The 23,112-nt window shown below is 45.7% G+C and overlaps 1 protein-coding gene across 1 annotated transcript in view; it reads right to left on the bottom strand.

Moving 5' to 3' along the window:
- The window catches only part of PANX2 (pannexin 2), a 136,039-nt gene extending 114,473 nt beyond the window's left edge, over window positions 1-21,566 (bottom strand). The window contains exons 1-2 of the mRNA XM_063927145.1: window positions 21,248-21,566; window positions 20,656-20,973 (exon numbers count right to left, since the gene is read on the bottom strand). Of these exons, the coding sequence (XP_063783215.1) occupies window positions 20,656-20,881 (226 nt within the window). The 5' untranslated portion in view covers window positions 20,882-20,973; window positions 21,248-21,566. The remainder of the gene's footprint in view (window positions 1-20,655; window positions 20,974-21,247) is intronic.
- Between the last annotated feature and the right edge of the window lie 1,546 nt (window positions 21,567-23,112).

The raw sequence follows: 23,112 nt of genomic DNA, 5'->3' as shown, positions 1-23,112 counted from the left end.
GTAAACTAAATAATCAATTACTTTGTGAAAGATACAACAGCTCTGATATCTACCGTAACATTCTACAAGCTTATTTCCGGGTTGTACCGGCTCCTTTGCGCAACCTTTACCATGCTTGCTTAGCTGAAAATATGCATAGCGGAAAGAGCAAAAACATCACTTCAAAGTTCAATCAACTACCACATTAGGGCGACCCTTTCATTATATAAACTTTTCATTTTTCCTCCTAATTTAATGATCAATTTACCATTATTTTGTTCTGTTATTTTAAATTAATTGTTCATATGAAAACTGACACGTATTTTATCTATGCTAGCTGTCTGCTACTGGAGCCATATAAAAAAACATAAAGCACGGTATCCAATTAGCAGCGGCTAATGGATCCCCCACGGGCTTTCCAATTAGCCCTGATAGCCGGCACTTATCAGGAATTATGAGGCACTTGAAACAAAATCCCCAATAACCAGCTCTTACGGCTTTGTTCTTTCGCGAAAACACATTGGTCTGGGAACTTATCCCGGATCCCATGTGTTTTCACCAGAAAATGTGTCATGTTCCGGCAGTAAAAAAACAGACTATAATCGCTTGATAATGACCAACTAAAATCTCAATATTAGCCCGTTGTTTCTTTTGGCCGAAAAATTTGCACTAGTAATTGGAAACCCCCAAATATTATACAAATTTCTATTTGCTCTGAAAAATAAGTATCAAATAAGAATTGTTATATAACAATGTTAACATGTAACAATATAGTGCTCAACTCTGAACTGGGGGATCCTCTGATCACCAGCTGCTCTGCAAAGCAGCAGGTAATCTCGGAATAGATGCCAATTGGGCGAGGCCATGCCCTCCTCACACCTGAGGCCACTCCCCTTCACGGGTCACGCTTCTATGTTCTCAAAAGTTGGGAGGTATGTACAAAATGCGGTCAAACCTCTGAAAACTGCCATTTGCAGCAATTCCATATGTATTAACCACTTACCCGGCATTGTCGCATCAGATGCGACCACACCAGCAAGTGCTTTATCTGACCTGGTCTCACAGGATGCGGCCAGTCAGATAAACAGTGTTAGCAGCGGCAGGGAAAAGAAACTTCCCTCCACTGATGCTCTCAAAGGGACCGGAAGGTCCCTCTGCCTCCCCGCACCCTCCCCCAGTGTCTGCCGTGCGGCCGATCACTACTGATTGGTCAGCACGGCAGGACCCCCCACCCAGCGACTGCAGACAATGGAAGCCGCTGGGGAAGTGTAAATCAAGCCCTCAAAATCCCCCCTGTGTACCTGGCAACTGCTGGGGCTATTAAAACTAAAGTTGCGATAGTTTCAAAAGGTAACCGATGGTGCTGACCAATGTTTGAAGAAAAAATTTTTTTTTACAAAAAAGATACAAATTATTATTTTTATTTTTTCTAACTAAAATAATTTTAGATAACGTTAAATACATGTTCTTCACCTAATTCACTCGTAAGTAAACCCTGACAATTTCTGAGTGGTTTTTAAAAAATAGAATTTTATATACCTACTGGTAAATCCTTTTCTCGTAGTCCGTAGAGGATGCTGGGGTCCAATCTAGTACCATGGGGGTATAGACGGGTTCACTAGGAGCCATGGGCACTTTAAGAGTTTAATAGTGTGGGTTGGCTCCTCCCTCTATGCCCCTCCTACCAGACTCAGTCTAGAAACTGTGCCCGAGGAGATGGACATACTTTGAGAGAAGGAAATACACAGATAGTGGTGAGATTCACACCAGCTCACACATAACAAAAAGGAAAGCCAAGCTAACCAACTTGAAACGATTAAGCAACGGCTGAACCAACAAACTGAACCAAGAAACAATGCAGGAAGACGAAGCACTAGGTGGGCGCCCAGCATCCTCTATGGACTATGAGAAAAGAACTTCTTATTTTCTCTAACGTCCTAGTGGATGCTGGGTACTCCGTAAGGACCATGGGGATTATACCAAAGCTCCCAAACGGGCGGGAGAGTGCGGATGACTCTGCAGCACCGAATGAGCAAACACAAGGTCCTCCTCAGCCAGGGTATCAAACTTGTAGAACTTTGCAAAAGTGTTTGAACCCGACCAAGTAGCCGCTCGGCAAAGCTGTAAAGCCGAGACCCCTCGGGCAGCCGCCCAAGAAGAGCCCACCTTCCTTGTGGAATGGGCTTTCACTGATTTTGGATGCGGCAATCCAGCCACAGAATGAGCCAGCTGAATCGTGCTACAGATCCAGCGAGCAATAGTTTGCTTTGAAGCAGGAGCACCCAGCTTATTGGGTGCATACAGACTAAACAGCGAGTCAGTCTTCCTGACTCCAGCCGTTCTGGAAACATATATTTTCAAAGCCCGGACTACGTCCAGCAACTTGGAGTCCTCCAAGTCCCGAGTAGCCGCAGGCACCACAATCGGTTGGTTCAAATGAAACGATGATACCACCTTTGGGAGAAATTGGGGACGAGTCCGCAATTCTGCCCTGTCCATATGGAAGATCAGATAGGGGCTTTTACATGACAAAGCCGCCAATTCTGACACACGCCTAGCCGATGCTAAGGCCAACAGCATGACCACTTTCCACGTGAGATACTTTAGTTCCACGGTCTTAAGTGGCTCAAACCAGTGGGATTTCAGGAAATCCAACACAACGTTAAGATGTATATCTGTAACTTCAACCATGCACAGCTGTGCATGTCAGCTGTGCGTTCCAATACTCAAAGCGTTCCTTCTCTAAGCGTCTTGAAAATGACCAGTTAAAAAAACAGTTCCTGCATTGGACTGAACTTAACCCTCTTCCCTTTTCTTCTCATCCTCAGGTATGTTCAAATTTCCCCATGTAATCTGGCTATTGCTATCTGCACCTATGCAAAACATCCATATTCCAAATGTATGTTCAAATCTCCCCATGTAATCTGGCTATTGCTATCTGCACCTATGCAAAACATCCATATTCCAAATGTATGTTCAAATCTCCCCATGTAATCTGGCTATTGCTATCTGCACCTATGCAAAACATCCATATTCCAAATGTATGTTCAAATAATTTGTTAGACAGTTTTGTGATTTTTGCTTGTAATGTAAAATACCTGCGTTTCAAAGCTTGGTCAGTGCCGCATATTTAATTAAGGCTCACTGGGCTGGTGTTTGTTTAGTCAATCACTGTGTAATGTAACACCTTTGATTAGTGGAACATTTGCCTCAGCTGTAGTTGGGTTAATTTCCCATAGTATATCTGTAACTTCAACCATGCACAGCTGTGCATGTCAGCTGTGCGTTCCAATACTTAAAGCGTTCCTTCTCTTAGCGTCTTGAAAATGACCAGTTAAAAAAACAGTTGAAGAAACATTAAACAGCATCAAGAAAGAAATCTGGAACATTATGTGGCCTCTCCTCACCTCTGCAATGAGAACACCAGGACCAATGCCTACTACTTCTGTGTCCAAGAACATCATGACTGCCCCCGGGACTACCCCTCAAGCTCAGCAGGGAACTGAGGGACGTGCGCATCAGGACCAGACTTTGCTGGGTCAGTTCCATTGGACATTAGTGTGCACCCCACATTCTCACACCCACCCGCACTGCTCTCATGAGATAATACAGTTTTTCCTGCAAATGTTTTTCTCTTCTCTTTCTTCTTACACGGTACTTCCACCCCACTGTGTGCTATTCCCGTAATGTGTACCTCCATTGGTTGCACACCCTGCCAGCAGTAACCTATGCAGTGCGCCCCACATGGCTGCCTCGGATGGTTCCCCTGTGGGCGGGGTGTGCTTCATTTGGATCTTTCCATGCAGGGTATAGCATACGCCTACACACGTGTCAGTTCTCCCATACATGCATTTGGCCCCTGTATGGCTCATCTCCCACTGTGTAACCTTGTAGTGCGCCCAACATGGCTGCCTTATCTGGTGCGCTTGTGGATGGGATGAAAAATGCGTGGACCTGATGTTTTTATTGGAACCCTACTCTTCTAGGGGTGGACTATTCCACCGTGGGTAATCCTACGCAGTGCGCCTAAGATGGCTGCCACACCTGGTGCCTTGTGATGGTGGAATACACAACCCCTGGAGGTTATTACTCAAAATGCCTACACCAATCATGCATTATTCTTTCTGTGTGCTTTATCTTTTGATGTAATGCTTAAATCTTCTGTATTATGTGCATTGTGTGAGTTCTAGTTGGCGCCGCGGATGGCTGCCTCGGTGCTGCTCTGCCAAGCAGCCTTAGTTTTTAGTCTTAAATGTATAATATGTCTACTGTACAGTTGCATATGTGCAGTATGAACTCATATGTGTAATGTTTGTAATGTATGCTACGTTTTTTTCCTCCATGTTGCTGCTTGGCGATGCATTGTACCACAAAGAATTCCTAGTGTACGTGAGTACACCTGGCCAATAAAGCTGATTCTGATTCGGATTCTGAGATCCCAAGGTGCCACTGGTGGCACAAAAGGGGGCTGAATATGCAGCACTCCCTTAACAAACGTCTGAACCTCAGGCAGTGAAGCCAGTTCTTTTTGAAAGAAAATGGATAGGGCCGAAATCTGGACCCTTATGGACCCTAATTTTAGGCCCATAGACACTCCTGACTGTAGGAAGTGCAGGAATCGACCCAGCTGGAATTCCTCTGTAGGGGCCGTCCTGGCCTCACACCAAGCAACATATTTTCGCCATATACGGTGATAATGCTTTGCTGTCACGTCCTTCCTAGCCTTTATCAGCGTAGGAATAACTTCATCCGGAATGCCTTTTTTCGCTAGGATCCGTCGTTCAACCGCCATGACGTCAAGCGCAGCCACGGTAAGTCTTGGAACAGACAGGGCCCTTGTTGCAGCAGGTCCTGTCTGAGAGGCAGAGGCCATGGGTCCTCTGTGCGCATTTCTTGCAGTTCCGGGTACCAAGTCCTTCTTGGCCAATCCGGAACAATGGGGGTCATTCCGAGTTGTTCGCTCGCAAGCTGCTTTTAGCAGCTTTGCACACGCTAAGCCGCCGCCTACTGGGAGTGAATCTTAGCTTATCAAAATTGCGAACGAAAGATTAGCAGAATTGCGAATAGACACTTCTTAGCAGTTTCTGAGTAGCTCCACACTTACTCGGCATCTGCGATCAGTTCAGTGCTTGTCGTTCCTGGTTTGACGTCACAAACACACCCAGCGCCCAGACACTCCTCCGTTTCTCCAGCCACTCCCGCGTTTTTCCCAGAATTGGTAGCGTTTTTTCGCACACACCCATAAAACGGCCTGTTTCCGCCCAGAAACACCTACTTTCTGTTAATCACATTACGATCACCAGAACGAAGAAAAAACCTCGTAATGCCGTGAGTAAAATACCTAACTGCATAGCAAATTTACTTGGGGCAGTCGCACTGCGGGCATTGCGCATGCGCATTAGCGACTAATCGCTCCGTTACGACAAAAAAATACAGAGCGAACAACTCGGAATGACCCCCAATGAGTATTGTTCTCACTCCTCTTTTTCTTACAATTCTCAGCACCTTTGGTATGAGAGGAAGAGGAGGAAACACATATACCGACTGGAACACCCACGGTGTCACTAGCGCGTCCACAGCTATCGCCTGAGGGTCCCTTGACCTGGCGCAATATCTTTTTAGCTTTTTGTTGAGGCGGGACGCCATCATGTCCACCTGTGGCAGTTCCCATCGATTTGCAATCTGTGTGAAGACTTCTTGATGAAGTCCCCACTCTCCCAGGTGGAGGTCGTGTCTGCTGAGGAAGTCTGCTTCCCAGTTGTCCACTCCCGGAATGAACACTGCTGACAGTGCTTGCATGTGATTCTCCGCCCAACGAAGAATCTTTGTGGCTTCCGCCATTGCCACCCTGCTTCTTGTGCCGCCCTGGCGGTTTACATGGGCGACCGCCGTGATGTTGTCTGACTGAATCAGCACTGGTTGGTCTCGAAGCAGGGGCTCCGCTTGACTCAGGGCGTTGTATATGGCCCTTAGTTCCAGTATATTTATGTGCAGACAAGTCTCCTGACTTGACCACAGCCCTTAGAAGTTTCTTCCCTGAGTGACTGCCCCCCATCCGCGGAGGCTTGCATCCGTGGTCACCAGGACCCAGTCCTGTATGCCGAACCTGCGGGCCTCGAGAAGATGAGCACTCTGCAGCCACCACAGAAGAGACACCCTGGCCCTCGGGGACAGGGTGATCAGCCGATGCATCTGAAGATGCGATCCGGACCACTTGTCCAACAGATCCCACTGAAAGATCCTCGCATGGAACCTGCCGAAGGGAATGGCTTCGTATGAGGCCACCATCTTTCCCAGGACTCGCGTGCAGTGATGCACGACACCTGTTTTGGTTTTAGGAGGTCCCTGACCAGAGTCAGTAACTCCTAGGCCTTCTCCTCCGGGAGAAACACCTTCTTCTGTTCTGTGTCCAGAATCATGCCCAGGAAGGGCAGACGCGTCGTAGGAATCAGCTGCGACTTTGGAATATTCAGAATCCAGCCGTGCTGTTGCAACACTTCCTGAGAGTGTGCTACGCTGATCAACAACTGCTCCCTGGACCTCGCCTTTATGAGGAGATCGTCCAAGTACGGGATAACTGTAACTCCTTGCTTCCGAAGGAGTACCATCATTTCCGCCATTACCTTGGTAAATATTCTCGGTGCCGTGGACAGGCCAAACGGCAACGTCTGGAACTGGTAATGACAGTCCTGTACCACAAACCTGAGGTACTCCTGGTGAGGTGGATAAATGGGGACATGCAAGTAAGCATCCTTGATGTCCAGAGATACCATAAAATCCCCCTCTTTCAGGCTTGCAATGACCGCTCTGAGCGATTCCATTTTGAACTTGAATTTTTTCATATAAATGTTCAAGGATTTTAAATTCAGAATGGGTCTTACCGAACCGTCCGGTTTCGGTACCACAAACAGTGTGGAATAGTAACCCCTTCCCTGTTGAAGGAGGGGGACCATTATTATCACTTGCTGGAGGTACAGCTTGTGAATTGCCGCCAGGACTACCTCCCTTTCCGTGGGGGAAGCTGGCAAGGCTGATTTTAGGTAACGGTGAGGGGGAGTCACTTCGAATTCCAGCTTGTATCCGTGAGATACAATTTGTACAGCCCAGGGATCCACTTGCGAGCGAACCCACTGGTTGCTGAATTTTCGGAGACGCTCCCCCACCTCACCTAGCTCCACCTGTGGAGCCCCAGCGTCATGCGGTGGACTTAGTGGAAGCCGGGGAGGACTTTTGTTCCTGGGAACTAGCTGCATGGTGCAGCTTCTTTCCTCTACCCCTGCCTCTGGCAAGAAAGGATGCACCTCTGACCTTCTTGCTTCTCTGAGAACGAAAGGACTGCATTAGATAATACGGTGCTTTCTTAGGCTGTGAGGAAACCTGAGGCAAGAAAGTCGACTTTCCAGCTGTCGCTGTGGACATGAGGTCCGAGAGACCGTCCCCAAACAATTCCTCACCCTTATAAGGCAAAACCTCCATGTGTTTTTTAGAATCGGCATCCCCTGTCCATTGCCGAGTCCATAAGACCCTCCTGGCAGAAATGGACATTGCATTAATTCTAGAGCCCAGCAGGCAAATGTCCCTCTGGGCATCCTGCATATATAAGACGGCGTCTTTTATATGGCCCAGGGTTAGCAAAACAGTATCCCTGTCCAGGGCATCTATGTCCTCTGACAGAGTATCTGTCCATGCTGCTACAGCGCTACACATCCAGGCTGAAGCAATAGCTGGTCTCAGTAGAGTACCAGAGTGTGTATACACTGACTTCAGGATAGCTTCCTGCTTTCTATCCGCAGGATCCTTTAGGGCGGCCGTATCCTGAGACGGCAGGGCCACCTTCTTAGATAACCGTGTCAACGCCTTGTCTACCCTAGGGGAGGATTCCCAACGTAACCTGTCCGTTGGCGGGAAAGGGTAAGACATCAGTAATTTTTTGGAAATCACTACTTTCTTATCAGGGGAACTCCACGCTTCTTCACATAACTCATTTAATTTATGTGACGGGGGAAAAGTCACTTCTTGCTTTTTCTCCCCAAACATATACACCCTCTTGTCAGGGACAGGGTTAACCTCTGAAATGTGCAATACATCTTTCATTGCAATAATCATGTAGCGGATGGCCTTGGTCATCTTAGGCTGTAAATGTGCCTCATCATCGTCGACACTGGAGTCGGACTCCGTGTCGGCATCTGTGTCAACCATCTAAGATAGTGGGCGTTTATGAGACCCTGACGGCCTCTGAGTCGCCTGGGCAGGCCCGGGTTGAGACCCCGGCTGTCCCAAGGCTGCAGCGTCATCAAACCTTTTATGCAAGGAGCTTACATTATCATTTAAGACCTTCCACATATCCATCCAATCAGATGTCGGCCCCGACGGCGGCGACACCACGTTTATCTGCACTTGCTCCGCCTCTACGTAACCCTCCTCATCAAACATGTCGACACAGCCGTACCGACACACCGCACACACACAGGGAATGCTCTGACTGAGCACAGGACCCCACAAGGCCTTTGGGGAGACAGAGAGAGAGTATGCCAGCACACACCACAGCGCTATATAACCCAGGGATTTTCACTATAAAAAGTGATTACCCAATAGCTGCCGATTTTATGTCTTTTGCGCCTAAATTTATGTGCCCCCCCTCTCTTTTTTACCCTTCTTGTACCTGGATACTGCAGGGGAGAGCCTGGGGAGCTGCTTCCAGCGGAGCTGTGAAGAGAAAATGGCGCTGGTGTGCTGAGGAAGAAGGCCCCGCCCCCTCAGCGGCGGGCTTCTGTCCCGCTTTCTGTGTGAAAAAATGGCGGGGGTTTTTACATATATACAGTGCCTGACTGTATATATGTATTTTATGCCAAAAAGGTACTTCAATTGCTGCCCAGGGCGCCCCCCCCCCCCACCCCCAGCGCCCTGCACCCTACAGTGACCGGAGTGTGAAAGTGTGCTGGGAGCAATGGCGCACAGCTGCGGTGCTGTGCGCTACCTTAAATGAAGACAGGAGTCTTCTGCCGCCGATTTCGCCGTCTTCAAGCTTCTGTTCTTCTGGCTCTGCGAGGGGGACGGCGGCGCGGCTCCGGGAACGGACGATCGAGGACAGATGCCTGTGTTCGAACCCTCTGGAGCTAATGGTGCAACCTAGCTGCAGATAGGTAGGTTTGCTTCTCTCCCTTCAGTCCCTCGTAGCAGTGAGTCTGTTGCCAGCAGAAGCTCACTGAAAATAAAAAACCTAACAAATACTTTCTTTTACTAGCAGGCTCAGGAGAGCCCACTAGGAGCACCCAGCTCTGGCCGGGCACAGATTCTAACTGAGGTCTGGAGGAGGGGCATAGAGGGAGGAGCCAGTGCACACCAGATAGTACCTAATCTTTCTTTAGAGTGCCCAGTCTCCTGCGGAGCCCGTCTATTCCCCATGGTCCTTACGGAGTCCCCAGCATCCACTAGGACGTTAGAGAAATCCTATTTTCTCTTGCGTCCTAGAGGATGCTGGGGTCCAATTTAGTACCATGGGGATGTACCAAAGCTCCCAGTACGGGTGGGAGAGTGCTGAGGTTCCTGCAGAACTGACTGACCAAACTTTAGGTGCTCAGAAGCCAAAGTATCGAACTTGTAGAACTTAGCAAATGTGTTCGATCCTGACCAAGTAGCTACTTGGCAAAGCTGTAAAGCCGAGACACCCCAGGCAGCCGCCCAGGAAGAACCCACCTTACAAGCAGAGTGGGCCTTAACAGATTTTGGACACGGCAAGCCTGCCATAGAATAAGCATGCTGGATAGTAAACCTGATCCAGCGAGAAATTGTCTGCTTAGAAGCAGGGCACCCAACCTTGTTGGGATCATAAAGGACAAACAGAGCGTCCGACTTCCTGTGACGAGAAGATCTCTTCACATATATTTTCAAAGCCCTCACAACATCCAAGGACTTTGAGGTAATGGAGGAGTCAGTAGCCACTGGCACCACAATAGGTTGGTTGATATGAAAAGCTGACACAACCTTTGGAAGAAACTGCTGACGCGTACGGAGCTCAGCTCTATCCTCATGGAAAATAAAATAGGGGCTCTCACATGACAGTGCCCCCAGTTCAGGCAACAGCGTGACTGCCTTCCAAGTAAGAAACTTGACATCCACCTCCTGTAACGGCTCAAACCAATCCGATTGTAAGAACTGCAGCACCACATTAAGATCCCAAGGTGCCGTAGGAGGCAAAAAAGGTGGTTGGATGTGCAGAACCCCTTTCAAGAAAGTCTGAACCTCCAGGAGAGCTGCCATTTGCTTCTGGAAGAAAATGGACAAGGCCGAAATCTGGACTTTGATGGAGCCCAAGCGTAGGCCCACATCCACACCTGCTTGCAGAAAGAGGAGAAACCATCCCAGTTGAAATTCCACCATAGGAAACCTCTTGGATTCACACCAAGACACATACTTTTTCCAAATTCAAAAGAAAAAGAAGTTGGTACTTAGTACCTCCTGGCGCCAATTTTAAATGCTCAGTAATTTAAAAACAGTCTGGCTGCAGCTCTCTTAAATTAGAGGGACCACCACGCCCTCCACAGGTATAGAAATACAAAGAAAAACAACTAAAGGCCCGTACACACTGGTCGATATATCGACCGTTCTATTGAACGGCCGATATATCGCGGGTCCGTCGGCCAGTGTGTACGGCCGATATGTCTGTGAACTCCGTCGTTCACAGACGTATCGCGTCGGCCGCGCAGCACAGCCGACGGCCAATATATCTACCGATATATTGGCGTGTCGCTGTGTGTGTACGGGGCGGTCGGCCGCCCGCCCGTACACATGCTGCGGCGGCCGGCGGTGATTGACAGCTGAACTGGGCGGGCGTGTGTACACGCCCGCCCAGTTCATGACGTCAGTCCCCGACGGATCGGGAAGTGTGTATGTACAACACACTGCCCGATCCCTCCATAGATATATCTGCAGATCAATTGATCTGCAGATATATCTATTAGTGTGTACCCACCTTAAGAAAGCGCTGACACTCTACACAATATTAAAATACACTCACTTTTTATTAAAATATGTAAAATACATAAGGACTGTTCTTAGACTACCTTTAAACACTATATTACTATAGTATTCCTGATCAATCCCTAACAGTAAATAGACAAATGAGTTCCCTATAGTCACAACACTATAAGTTTTGGCCAAAAATAAATGTAATAAATTTATACAGCAGAATTAGTGCACTTAATACAGCCAGATGTTTGGATGGCAGCAAAATATAATAAGTAACTTTGTAGTAGTAACTATTGCCGAATTTGTTTCATATAGCACAAATGGTTACAAGTCCATACAGTTATTTCCAAGTATTGTAACAAGAGTTCCAGTTGTTAAGTGTTGGTTTGCCAAGCAAATTTGGAACTTTTATGCATGCAGAGTTGAAATGAATTACAGAGTTATAATTGTTAAACTCTATTAAACATGGCCATGCATTAAATATCTGATTATTTTTACCGCGACCGTCCTCTGGTAAACGGGTTCCTGTCCACTCCCGGCTCTGGTGCTCCACGACCTTTTATCAAGCCCTATCCGGAGTAAAGACGGTCCCAAAAGCAATAGAGGGTAGCGATCCAGCGGTACACAGAGGGAACCTCAGTGCGGGTCTCAGGTCACAGTCCGTATGAGACGCGTTTCCCTACCTTAAAGCAATTCAGCATCGGCGGCTTCATCAGTCAGTGACGTGTGTAACAGTGCTTGGCTTTTTATCCACATCCCGGCTTCATTATCCACCGCACCTGTGTTACTCAGCTGCAGATCATACTCTTTCATAACAATTATGTGAAACTACAGACTGAGCATTTAGCCTGAATTTACCGGCCATTGTATAGTACTTAAACAACAACTTATATTAGACTTCCTTATATCTATTACTCATTGTATCTTTATTGGGTATACACCTTATACATATTCATTATTACTCGTCTAGTATAAATGTTGATTGTATTTTTTCTAAGGTCTTCACCATTATATATTACTTATAGAGCTATTTGCCCTTTATTATTTTTATTTTCATTTTATGCCAGCACATTATACGTGGAACCAATACACCAAAATTAACATTTAAAATTAATAATTGAAAATTTAAAAAAACTGAGCATTATAAAACTAAACAATTTAGACAGATCCTTCTTAAATAAGGAAAAATTTCCTTCCTCTTTTGCTCTCTCCCCCGGAATTGAACCCAGGATTTCTGCATATAATGCAGATATCTTAACCACTACACTATTACGGATGGCATGAATCTTAACCATTCCCCATATATATATAGAGTTTTACTCGGTTATTACTTTTTATTAAATTATACTCACTGGGAGATAGTCCAGGATCCTCATTATACATGTCAATATTCCCTAAATTCTGACAGTATTATTTTACATGTTCAAATTTTAGATTTTAGATTTAACTATATTAAGGTCATGCTTTACTGATAGTGAACTTTTTAAATTTTTAATATTAAAATTAATGTATAGTTTATCGATCTTTATATATTATTTATATTTCTAATTTTCTCTTTGCCCTATTAATTCGTTTCTAATTGCATCATAATCTAAAACCTCTATTGGCTCAGACTGAATAGTCCCATTAACCTAGCCCTAATGGACCTCAGATATTACCCGGTTCAAAAACCGACATCCATAGGGTACTACCCTATTGGATATTTATACACTCACATAAAACAGCACCTTGGAAAAACGGAGACATGTGCAGAACACGGACAAGGATATCAACTAGTTTAATGATCTACTGGATATGGTTAAGTTCTACCATGTCGTTCAGGCCGTCCGGATATAAAGTATTTAACTGATATATCCAGAATGCCTCTCTACGGCACAGGGTATTAAATCGATCTCCTCCTCTTATAGTAGTTTTAATTTGTTCTATCCCTGTTACTTTTATATCCTTCATTGTGTAGTCCCGACAGCATGCAATGTGGCTCGACAGGGGATGAGTTTTTATACCTTTAGATATATTTCTAAGATGCTCCATTATTCTAGTATGGAGCATACGGGTGGTTCGTCCCACATATTGTCGGCCACACCCACACTGTACAGTGTACACAACGAAGGTAGACCTACAATTGATAAAACCCTTTATTTTTAACTTATTTCCATTTGAATGGGAGGTAAACTCAGTTTCCTTTCTATTACTATAAATACATGTATTACATACAGGGTTTCCACACCTATGATATCCAGAGGGTTTGGAGGGTAACCACATACTACTTAATTGCAGTGGTGTCGCATTTCTTTTATAGTGACTCCTTGTTAATCTCTGTTTCAGATTTTCAGCTTTTCTGAAAATTACCTTTCCCTCCAGATTTACTGCTTCTTTCAATATTGTGTCCAACTTTAATAATTCTGAGTTCTTTTTAATAATTGCTTTAATGTCATGTGCATAATTATTAAATTTAGTTGTAAATAGTGATGATCTCTCCTTCCCTTTTTCCTCAACTTTATTCATACCTGAAACTGGGAAACATATCCTCCTCTCTATTCTTTCTCTCCATCTTCAGTAGATCACTTCTCTCTATCAATTTAACTTCCTCTAAAGCTCTTTTTAGTATACTTGCAGGGTAGCCTTGATCCAAAAAAGATTTATACATAGAGTCTGCCTGCCTCTCAAACGATTCTTTTGTCGAGCAGTTTCGCTTTATCCGAATAAACTGCCCTTTAGGAATATTTTCTTTCCATACCCTTGCATGTGAGCTGTCAAAATTCAGGTATCTACTTTGATCTACTGGTTTTATGAATGTCTCGGTTACAATTTCCTCTCCCTCCACCCGTAGTGCAACGTCCAGAAAGCTTATATTTGTTTTACTGTGATTGGATGTAAACTTTAGTCCATAGTTATTAGTGTTAAGACTCTGCACAAACAAATCAATAGAAGGTGTGTCCCCATCCCAAATAAAAAACAAATCATCTATAAACCTGCCGTAGAGGACGAGGCTCAGCCCGAACCCGCCACCCCACACATGGTCCTCCTCAAAGCTGCCCATGTATAGGTTTGCGAAGCTCGGAGCGAACCTCGTCCCCATCGCAGTCCCCCGTGTTTGTAAATAAACTTTAGTGTCAAATAAAAAATAATTGTGCTTAAAAATGAAACCTATTGAATCCAACACAAAACCACGTAGGGAATACGACATGTCTACATCTGCATCAAGGTACTTTTTTACTGCACGTATTCCTAGCTCATGTGGAATATTCGAATATAATGCTTCAACATCACGTCGGCAATGAATAGCCTTCTTTCCATTTAACAGATTTTATTAAATTCAGAAAATGTTTAGTGTCCTTAATATGGGACCTAAGTTTCCCCACGTGGCTCTGTAAATAATAATCAACAAAGGAGGATAAATTATTAGTGAGTGACCCTACACCAGAAATAATGGGACGACCAGGGGGTGAGGTGAGTGACTTGTGAATTTTGGGTAAATAATAAAAAGTGGGTGTGACAGGGTGTGCATTCGACAAAAATTTAAATGTTTCCTTTGAAATTGCATCACTAAAAAAGGCATTATCCAGTAAATCTCTATATTCCTTCTGATATAGGATGGTGGGATTGCGACTCAATACTTCATAAAAATTTTTATCACTAAGCTGTCTTTAGGACTCTTATGTATTTTTCCAAATTCGATGGTAATGTTTAGACGTTACTCCCTTCCTAGCCTGTATCAGGGTAGGAATGACCTTCGTCGGAATACCCTTCCGAACTAAGATCTGGCGTTCAACCTCCATGCCGTCAAACGTAGCCGCGGTAAGTCTTGATAGGCGAATGGCCCCTGTTGAAGAAGGACCTTGCGAAGAGGAAGAGTCCTCGGATCTTCCAGCAGTAGTTCCAGAGATCCGCGTACCAAGCCCTTCCTGGCCAGTCCGGAGCAATGAGGATCGCCTGAACTCTTGTTCTTTTTATTAGCTTGAGAATCCTTGGGATGAGTGGAAGTGGAGGGAACACATACACTGACTGGAACACCCACGAAGATACCAGGGCATCCACCGCCACTGCTTGTGGGTCTTGTGACCTCCGAAGCTTCTTGTTGAGGCGAGAGGAGAGAGGCCATCATGTCTATCTGAGGGACACCCCATTAGCTTGTCACTTCTGCGAACACCTCCGGTGGAAGCCCCATTCTCCTGGATGGAGATCGTGTCTGCTGAGGAAGTCCGCTTCCCAGTTGTCCACTCCTGGAATGAAGATCGCTGACAACGCCACCGCATGCTTTTCTGACCAGAGGAAGATTCTTGTTACCTCTGACATTGCCGCTCTGCTCTTCGTTCCGCCCTGTCGGTTTATGTAGGACACTGCCGTTACATTGTCCGACTGAACCTGAATGGCATGATCCTGAAGATGTGACGCTTGTAGGCCATTGTATATGGCCCTTAGTTCCAGAATGTTTATAAGAAGGGTGGATTCCAGACTTGACCACTTTCCTTGAAAATTTTCCCCTTGGGTGACTGCTCCCCAACCTCTGAGACTTGCATCCGTGGTTAGAAGGATCCAATTCTGAATCCCGAACCTGTGGCCCTCGAGTAGGTGAGAAGTTTGCAGCCACCAGAGGAGTGAAATTCTGGCTTTCGGTGACAGGCGTATCCGCTGGTGCATGTGAAGATGAGAACCCGACCATTTGTCTAGGAGATCCAGTTGGAAGGACCTCACATGGAATCTTCCATACTGTAGAGCCTCATAGGAGGCTACCATCTTCCCCAGAAGGCAAATGCACTGATGAACTGATACCCAGGCTGGCTTCAGGACATCCCGTACCATCTATTGGATCACCAACTCTTTCTCCAACGGTAGAAACACCCTCTGCACCTCTGTGCGAGTAAGTCTCCTTGTTGTCTCCAAATGTGACTTTGGAAGGTTGAGGATCCACCCATGATCCTAGAGTAGTTGAGTTGAGAGAGCAATACTCTGCAACAACCTCTCCCTGGAAGATGCTTTTATCAGCAGATCGTCCAGATATGGAATTCTGTTCACTCCCTGCCTGCAGAAGAGTAGCATCATCTCTGCCATGACCTTGGTGAACACCCTCGGTGCCGTGGAGAGACCAAATGGCATTGCCTGGAACTGATAGTGACAGTCCAGCAGCGCAAATATGAGGTAAGCCTGGTGAGGTGAACAGATTGGAATATGAAGGTATGCATCCTTGATATCCAGGGATACCAGGAATTCTCCCTCCTCCAGACCTGAGATCACCGCTCTCAGAGACTCCATCTTGAAATTGAATTCCCTCAAGTAGGGGGTTCAATGACTTTAGGTTTAATATTGGCCTTACCGAACCGTCCGGTTTCGGTACCATAAACAGGTTTGAGTAATAACCCTTGTGTTGTAGGTGAGGTGGAACTGGAACAATGACATTTGTTTTAACCAATTTTTGAATGGCATCCTGTAGGATAGCACATTCTGTCAGCGAAGCTGGTAAGCCTGATTTGAAGAATCTGTGAGGTGGGAGTTCTTGAAACTCCAGTCTGTACCCCTGGACAACAATATCTGTTACCCAGGGCTCTAGGCATGATGACGCCCAGATGTGACTGAAATCTTTTAGTCTCGCTCCCACCTGCCTGATCTCCAGGCTGGGAGGTCCACCGTCATTCAGAAGATTTTGAGGAAGCAGAACTTGGTTTCTGTTCCTGAGATCCTGTTGGTGCAGGTTTTCTGGATTTTCCCTGACCTCCCCTAAAGAAGGTGGAGGGGGGTTTGGATTTTTTACATTTTGCGGTTCGAAAGGACTGCAGTGGAGACGTAGGATAAGATTTCCTAGCCGGTAGTGCTGCTGAGGGAAGAAGGGTTGACTTACCCGCAGTTGCCGCAGAAATCCACACATCCAATGCGTTTCCAAACAGAGCCTGACCTGTGAAGGGTAGGTTCTCCACACTTTTCTTGGATTCTGTATCCGCAGTTCATTGGCGTAGCCAGAGTCCTCTGCGTGCCGAGACCGCCATGGACGTAGCCCTCACATTCAGCATGCCAATGTCCTTCATGGCCTCCACCATGAAACCTGCAGAATCCTGTATGTGACGCAAAAACAATTCAATGTCACATCTATCCTTAGTATCTAAGTCCTCAAGTAATGTGCCTGACCACTTTACTATGGATTTAGAAATCCACGCATAAGCAATGGTTTGCCTTAAAGCTACGCCATTAGCTTTGTATAGTGATTTCAGGGTAGTCTCAATCTTGCGGTCAGCCGACTCTTTCAAAGTGGTTGAACCAGGGACAGGTAAAACCACCTTTTTGACAGCCTAGATACAGAAGCGTCTACTATAGGGGGGGGGGGGGGGGGGTTTCGCACTTTTTTCTATCCTCTTCAGGGAAAGGAAAAGCAGTAAGAACCTTTTTGGGATCTGGAATTTTTTCTCAGGGTTTTCCCAGGAGTTTTCACCGTCCCCTGTATCAGAGTCGGTATCAGTGTCAACTTGCATAATCTGGGCAAGTGTACGTTTTTGTAGGTATGTAGGGGGGGGGGGGGTTAGACGAAACAGTGGGGACTGAGTATGTCAAACTTTCCACAGATTTTCTCAAAACCTGCGTCTCTTTTTCATTGTGACATCCTAGTTGAAATTTGTGATAAACACTCTGCAGCACAGGACACAGAGTCCTTAGACATGTTAATGTGAGATACACAGCTACACACACACACACACACACATACAGGAAAATGTCAGACACAGTTTCCCCCCCAGAGTACCTTCAGAGAGTCACAGAGTATAAGGAGCCAGCCACACAGTGCCCCTGTGGGCAGTTATTATGATAAAAGCCCGGCACTGACTAACCAACCTTAATAGATAAATCAACACACTCCCCACCTGTCTATAACACCCTGGTACCGAAGAGGATAGCTGGAGTTATGTGGAGGTCAGCGCTCCGTGTCAGCGTTCTGTTCCTCAGATCTGCAGGGAGAAAATGGCGCTGGTGAGTGCTGAATCCGCTCTGAGGAGAAGCCCCGCCCCCCTGTAATGGCGCGCGGTTTCCCGCACAAATTGTATTATACTGGCCTGAAGATTTTATTGCTAACAGCGGGATTAGCCCCTGTTAGCTGACTGACCAGTGTAGGGTATCATCGCTGGCTCAGGATGCCCCGCAAGCGCTCACAGCACGTGTTGCTGAGCCTGCATTGGAGCGCAGCCTGTCAGAGCTGCACTCCCACCCTTGTGCCACCATTCCCGCCGGCAACCCGCTAACCGGGCCGCTGGCGCTTTACTCACCACTCTTCTTTCTTCTGGCTCTGTTAGGGGGTGGCAGCCGTGCTGCGGGAGTGAGCTATCGCCTAGTGGGCTTGCGATCAGCACCCTCAGGAGCTCAGTGTCCTGTCAGCTAAGATAGAGAACCATTAACTTCAAGAGTTGGTTCCTACTCCCCCCCTAAGTCCCACGAAGCAGGGAGGCTGTTGCCAGCAGCCTCCCTGTAGCCTAATAACTCTATTAAAACAAAAAAAAATGAAGAAAACTCATAGGAGCTCCCCTAGCTGTGTCCGGCTCCACCAGGCACATTTTCTAAACTGAGTCTGGTAGGAGGGGCATAGAGGGAGGAACCAGCCCACACTATTAATCTCTTAAAGTACCCATGGCTCCTAGTGGACCCGTCTATACCCCCATGGTACTAAATTGGACACCGGCATCCTCTAGGACGCAAGAGAAAAATAAAATAATAGTCAGTTAAGTGGTTAAAGAGGTTTGCAATAGATATCAGATTTATCCGGGGCGAACTTTCGGCACTGCAGTCCCCAAAGAATTGTTTGGGGCTGCATTGTGACCGTATATATTTGGAAAGTTTCAGTTGGGCCTGATAGACAATACCATCTATAGATGGTGTTGCCTAGAGAAGCCTATGGGATTATTTTTGCAGAAATCCCCATAGCTTGTGCATGTGCAATAGGACTTCGGGGTCCTCGCATCGGAAGGGACAGATCTTATCAGAAGAGCTGTCCCAAGTGTAATTATTCATGCATATCGTATTAATAAATGCCAGTATGCATGTGATGAGGCAGTACGTATTGTATAGCCCATATACTTTTTTTGGGGGCTCAATTAAGATGTGCATAGGCAGATACAAAGTAGGGATTACTAGAGCAATTTTAACATTTCTGGATGATAGAATTTTTATGGCAGATAAAAGCCACTTGGCCCTTCAAGTCTACACTTAACACACGTACATGCACACAAACACTAAGGTTAATTATTTTTATCTAGAGCCAATTAACCTATAGTATCAGTATATTTTTGAATTGTGGGAGGAAACCAGATTACCTGGAGGAAACCCACGTGAGCATGGGATAGTATATACAAACTCCCTACAGTTAGGGTCGTGGTGAGAATTGATCTCATGGCCTCAGTGCTGTGAGTTAGTAATTCTAACCATTACACCATCTTTACTGTCCCATGATGTTATATTACATGTATAATCTTTTTTTAAAAACTGAAGCCGAAAAAAAAAAAAACCCAAAGCATTAAAAGTACTTTTATGGAGATAAGTATTCAACAAGGATTGAGGCTATCAGATGCACAAAACAGCGAGTAGGATTTGTTCTTCTGCATTTATTAGCCTCAGCAACTTTGCACTTATATACTGTTTTATTCTGCATATAACAGGCGGGGTCCGGTCATTAGGTCGACTACACTTAGGTCGACACTCATTAGGCCGACCACTATTGGTTGACATGCATTAGGTCAACATGGTCACTAGGTCGACATGGTCTCTAGGTTGAAATGGAAAAAGGTTGACATGAGTTTTTCAAAATTTTTGAACTTTTTGAACTTTTTCATACTTTACGATCCACATGGACTACGATTGGGAATAGTAACCTGTGCCGAGCGCAGTGGTAGCGGAGCAAGACACCTTGCCCGAAGCATGCCGAGCAAAACGAGCCATGCAAGGGGACACGGTGCACTAATTGGGGTTCCTGATCACTTTACGAAGAAAACGACACCAAAAAATTGAAATAAACCTCATGTCGACCTTTATCCATGTTGACCTTGTTCATGTCGAGTTAATGACAGTGTCAACCTATTTCAGGTGTCAACTTAATCACTGTCGACCAATAGTGGTCGACCTAATGACTGTCGACCTAGTTACTGTTGACCCTATTATCCACACCCATAACAGGCAGCTTAGCCTCTGTGTTTCTGACTCACAAACACCAATTTGTTCTATTAATGCAGAGGCTGTGTATAAGGAATTTAGCACTTAATGCTTTGAAAAACAGCATACAACTGGATGGTTCCTTAGGATGATATACATGGGTGTGCAGTGTCCCTTATGCCATTAGCCTTAGGGGCCTGAATCTCACTGGGCCCCACTTCAGCCATCTGGACTGTTATTCTCTATCATTAGGCCCTTGCTTTCACTGCTTAACTGGCATGGTCAGATCACATGCGACTGCGCCGCCCCACTGTGTCCCTCAGTTTTTGACAAGGAGATCCGTTCTGCAGATGTGCATAATAGAATATATAAATGTTTTAAAAAAAATACTTTTTAAACTATAATAAATTAAACATTTAAAAAAAAAACAATGAACGTTTTGAAGTGAAAAATCGTCAGTTAAGTGGTTTAACGACCTAATTTCTGCTAAACAAGTGTCGCATTCAAACTATTTGCTACCTCAATGAATTCTTCTGTATTAAACTACCAATAATGATGTGCAATGGTTGCAGCAGTGAAGAGTCAACTCACCAGCAAAGTTCTTTGTAAAAACCAAAGTGACAAGGAGAATGGGGATGAGGACTGTGCCAATAGTCACCACTCGATCAAAGGGAAGCTCCAGTTTCAGCTGAACCAGAAGCGCAGCCAGAGATCCAGCTTTATCATCCTGCGGCCCAGGCAAAATCAGTTCTTTCAATTTCTCTCCAGCTAGCAAAGCAGTGGCCATGTCTGGATGGTTATCGATGATATGTTGCATAAGCGTTTGTGAATTTGATTGGCGGCTTGTCTCACTTGTTTTTATGTCTTGTCACCAGCTAGTGGGATAACCACTGCTTCTTCAAGTGAAGTCTGCAGAAAGACACGTCCAGATATATCAAGAACACTTTGCACCACATGTTTCTTTGTAGAACATCTTAGAACACACATTATTAGCAACACAGCCAGTCATGATTTTATATAAAACCAGTTCAAAGTGATTAATGACATAATGACCAAAAAAAAGAAAAAAGAAAAAGACAATGAAGATTTGAGTAATTAAATGAAACATCTGCAGTCAGCTGCATAGCCAGTGAAGAAAAGCAGTTCTAAACAACTGAACAGATATGTATATATTTCTATTTACCTGCTGAATATTGCCTGAGTTCCAGAGAGGTGATGAGCAGGAAAGCTGCCATCTACAGATTGCAGGCAGTCTGAAAACTTACATTGCATGTCCCTGTGAGCCGGCAAATGTTTAAACGAGGATGACTGAGGGGAGATTGTCATTCATCTGAAAACCTGTCTCTATTGCTGCAAGATAGCTGCAATGTTCTGTGCACTCTGGTTTGCCATCTCAGTGCCTGACGACTGAAAACAGAAAGGGTTATCGGCAGGCAGAAGGAATGAAAGTAACTGTGTGGTTATGTCAGCCATATGAACAGGGAAGGAGAGATACATAGCAATTCCATTTACTGCAGGATACAGAAGGGAGGCGGGGCCTGTGGCTGTGGTAAAGCATCACAAGCTCCACTGCTCTGTGGAACAAAATGTGTACGGCATCGTCCTTCCCCCAGAGACAGGACCAGACAGGCTATTGCATTTACACTGGGCTAGGCTTGCTCTTTCTACACTACTGATGATAACCAATTAAATATAAGATTTACTTATAATTTTTCTGCAAATCCTTTTTGTGATTGTTATGTTTACAATCATATATTATCATTGTTATTAGCATGCTTAACCAGTGGCGGAACAAGCAAGCGGTGGGCCCAGGTGCAACAAAATGCTTTGGGCCCCCCCCCCCCCCCATCCCATCCAAGTCCACCCCATGGGCAGTGCGCGCCGTAGGCGTGGCTTCGTGGGGAAGGGGTGTGTCCACAAAATAATACCAATTCATAAAACGGTGCACAGTAGTCTCCATTCTTCAAATTACGCCGCACAGTAGCACCACTACACCAGGTAGAGACCCTTTTACTCCTTACAGCGAACAGATTCCCCTTTTTACACATAACGGCAGACAGCGTGCACTTTTTACACATAACGGCAGACAGCGTGCCCTCGTTACACATAGCGGCAGACAGCATACACTTTTTACACAATGGCAGACAGCGTGCCCTCGTTACACATAGCGGCAGACAGCGTGCCCTCGTTACACATAGCGGCAGACAGCGTGCACTTTTTACACATTACGGCAGACAGCGTCCCCATTTTACACATTACGGCAGACAGTGTCCCCATTTTACACATTACGGCAGACACCATACACTTTTACACATAACGGCAGATAGCGTGCCCTTTTTACACATTACGGCAGGCAGATTCTACCTTTTTACACATAGCGGCAGGCAGATTCCCCATTTTTATACATAGCGGCAGGCAGATTCCCCATTTTTATACATAGCGGCAGGCAGATTCCCCATTTTTATACATAGCGGCAGGCAGATTCCCCATAGGGAAGGGGCGTGACCACATAATAGTGTCAATTCACATTACACCACACAGTAGTGGCGCTTGTACACATTGCACCAGGTAGAACCTCCTATGCACACTGATCCAGGTAGATCACGTCATACACTTTGCTCCAGGTACAGCACGTCATACACTTTGCACCAGGTACAGCACGTCATGCACTTTGCACCAGGTACAGCACGTCATACACTTTGCACCAGGTACAGCACGTCATGCACTTTGCACCAGGTACAGCACGTCATACACTTTGCACCAGGTACAGCACGTCATACACTTTGCACCAGGTAGAGCACGTTTTCATACACATTGCCGCTAGGTAGAGCACTTTATCATACACAGTGCACCAGGTAGAACACGTTATACACACTGCGCCAGGTAGAGCACGTTATCATAGACATTGCGCCAGGCAGAGCATGTTATCATACACATTGCCGCTAGGTAGAGCAAGTTATCATACACATTGCATCAGGTAGAGCATGTTATCATACACATTGCCGCTAGGTAGAGCAAGTTATCATACACATTGCCGCTAGGTAGAGC

Source organism: Pseudophryne corroboree, chromosome 6, assembly GCF_028390025.1.
Source record: "Pseudophryne corroboree isolate aPseCor3 chromosome 6, aPseCor3.hap2, whole genome shotgun sequence".
NCBI lineage: Eukaryota > Metazoa > Chordata > Amphibia > Anura > Myobatrachidae > Pseudophryne > Pseudophryne corroboree.
This window is presented reverse-complemented; position numbering and strand designations above follow the sequence as displayed.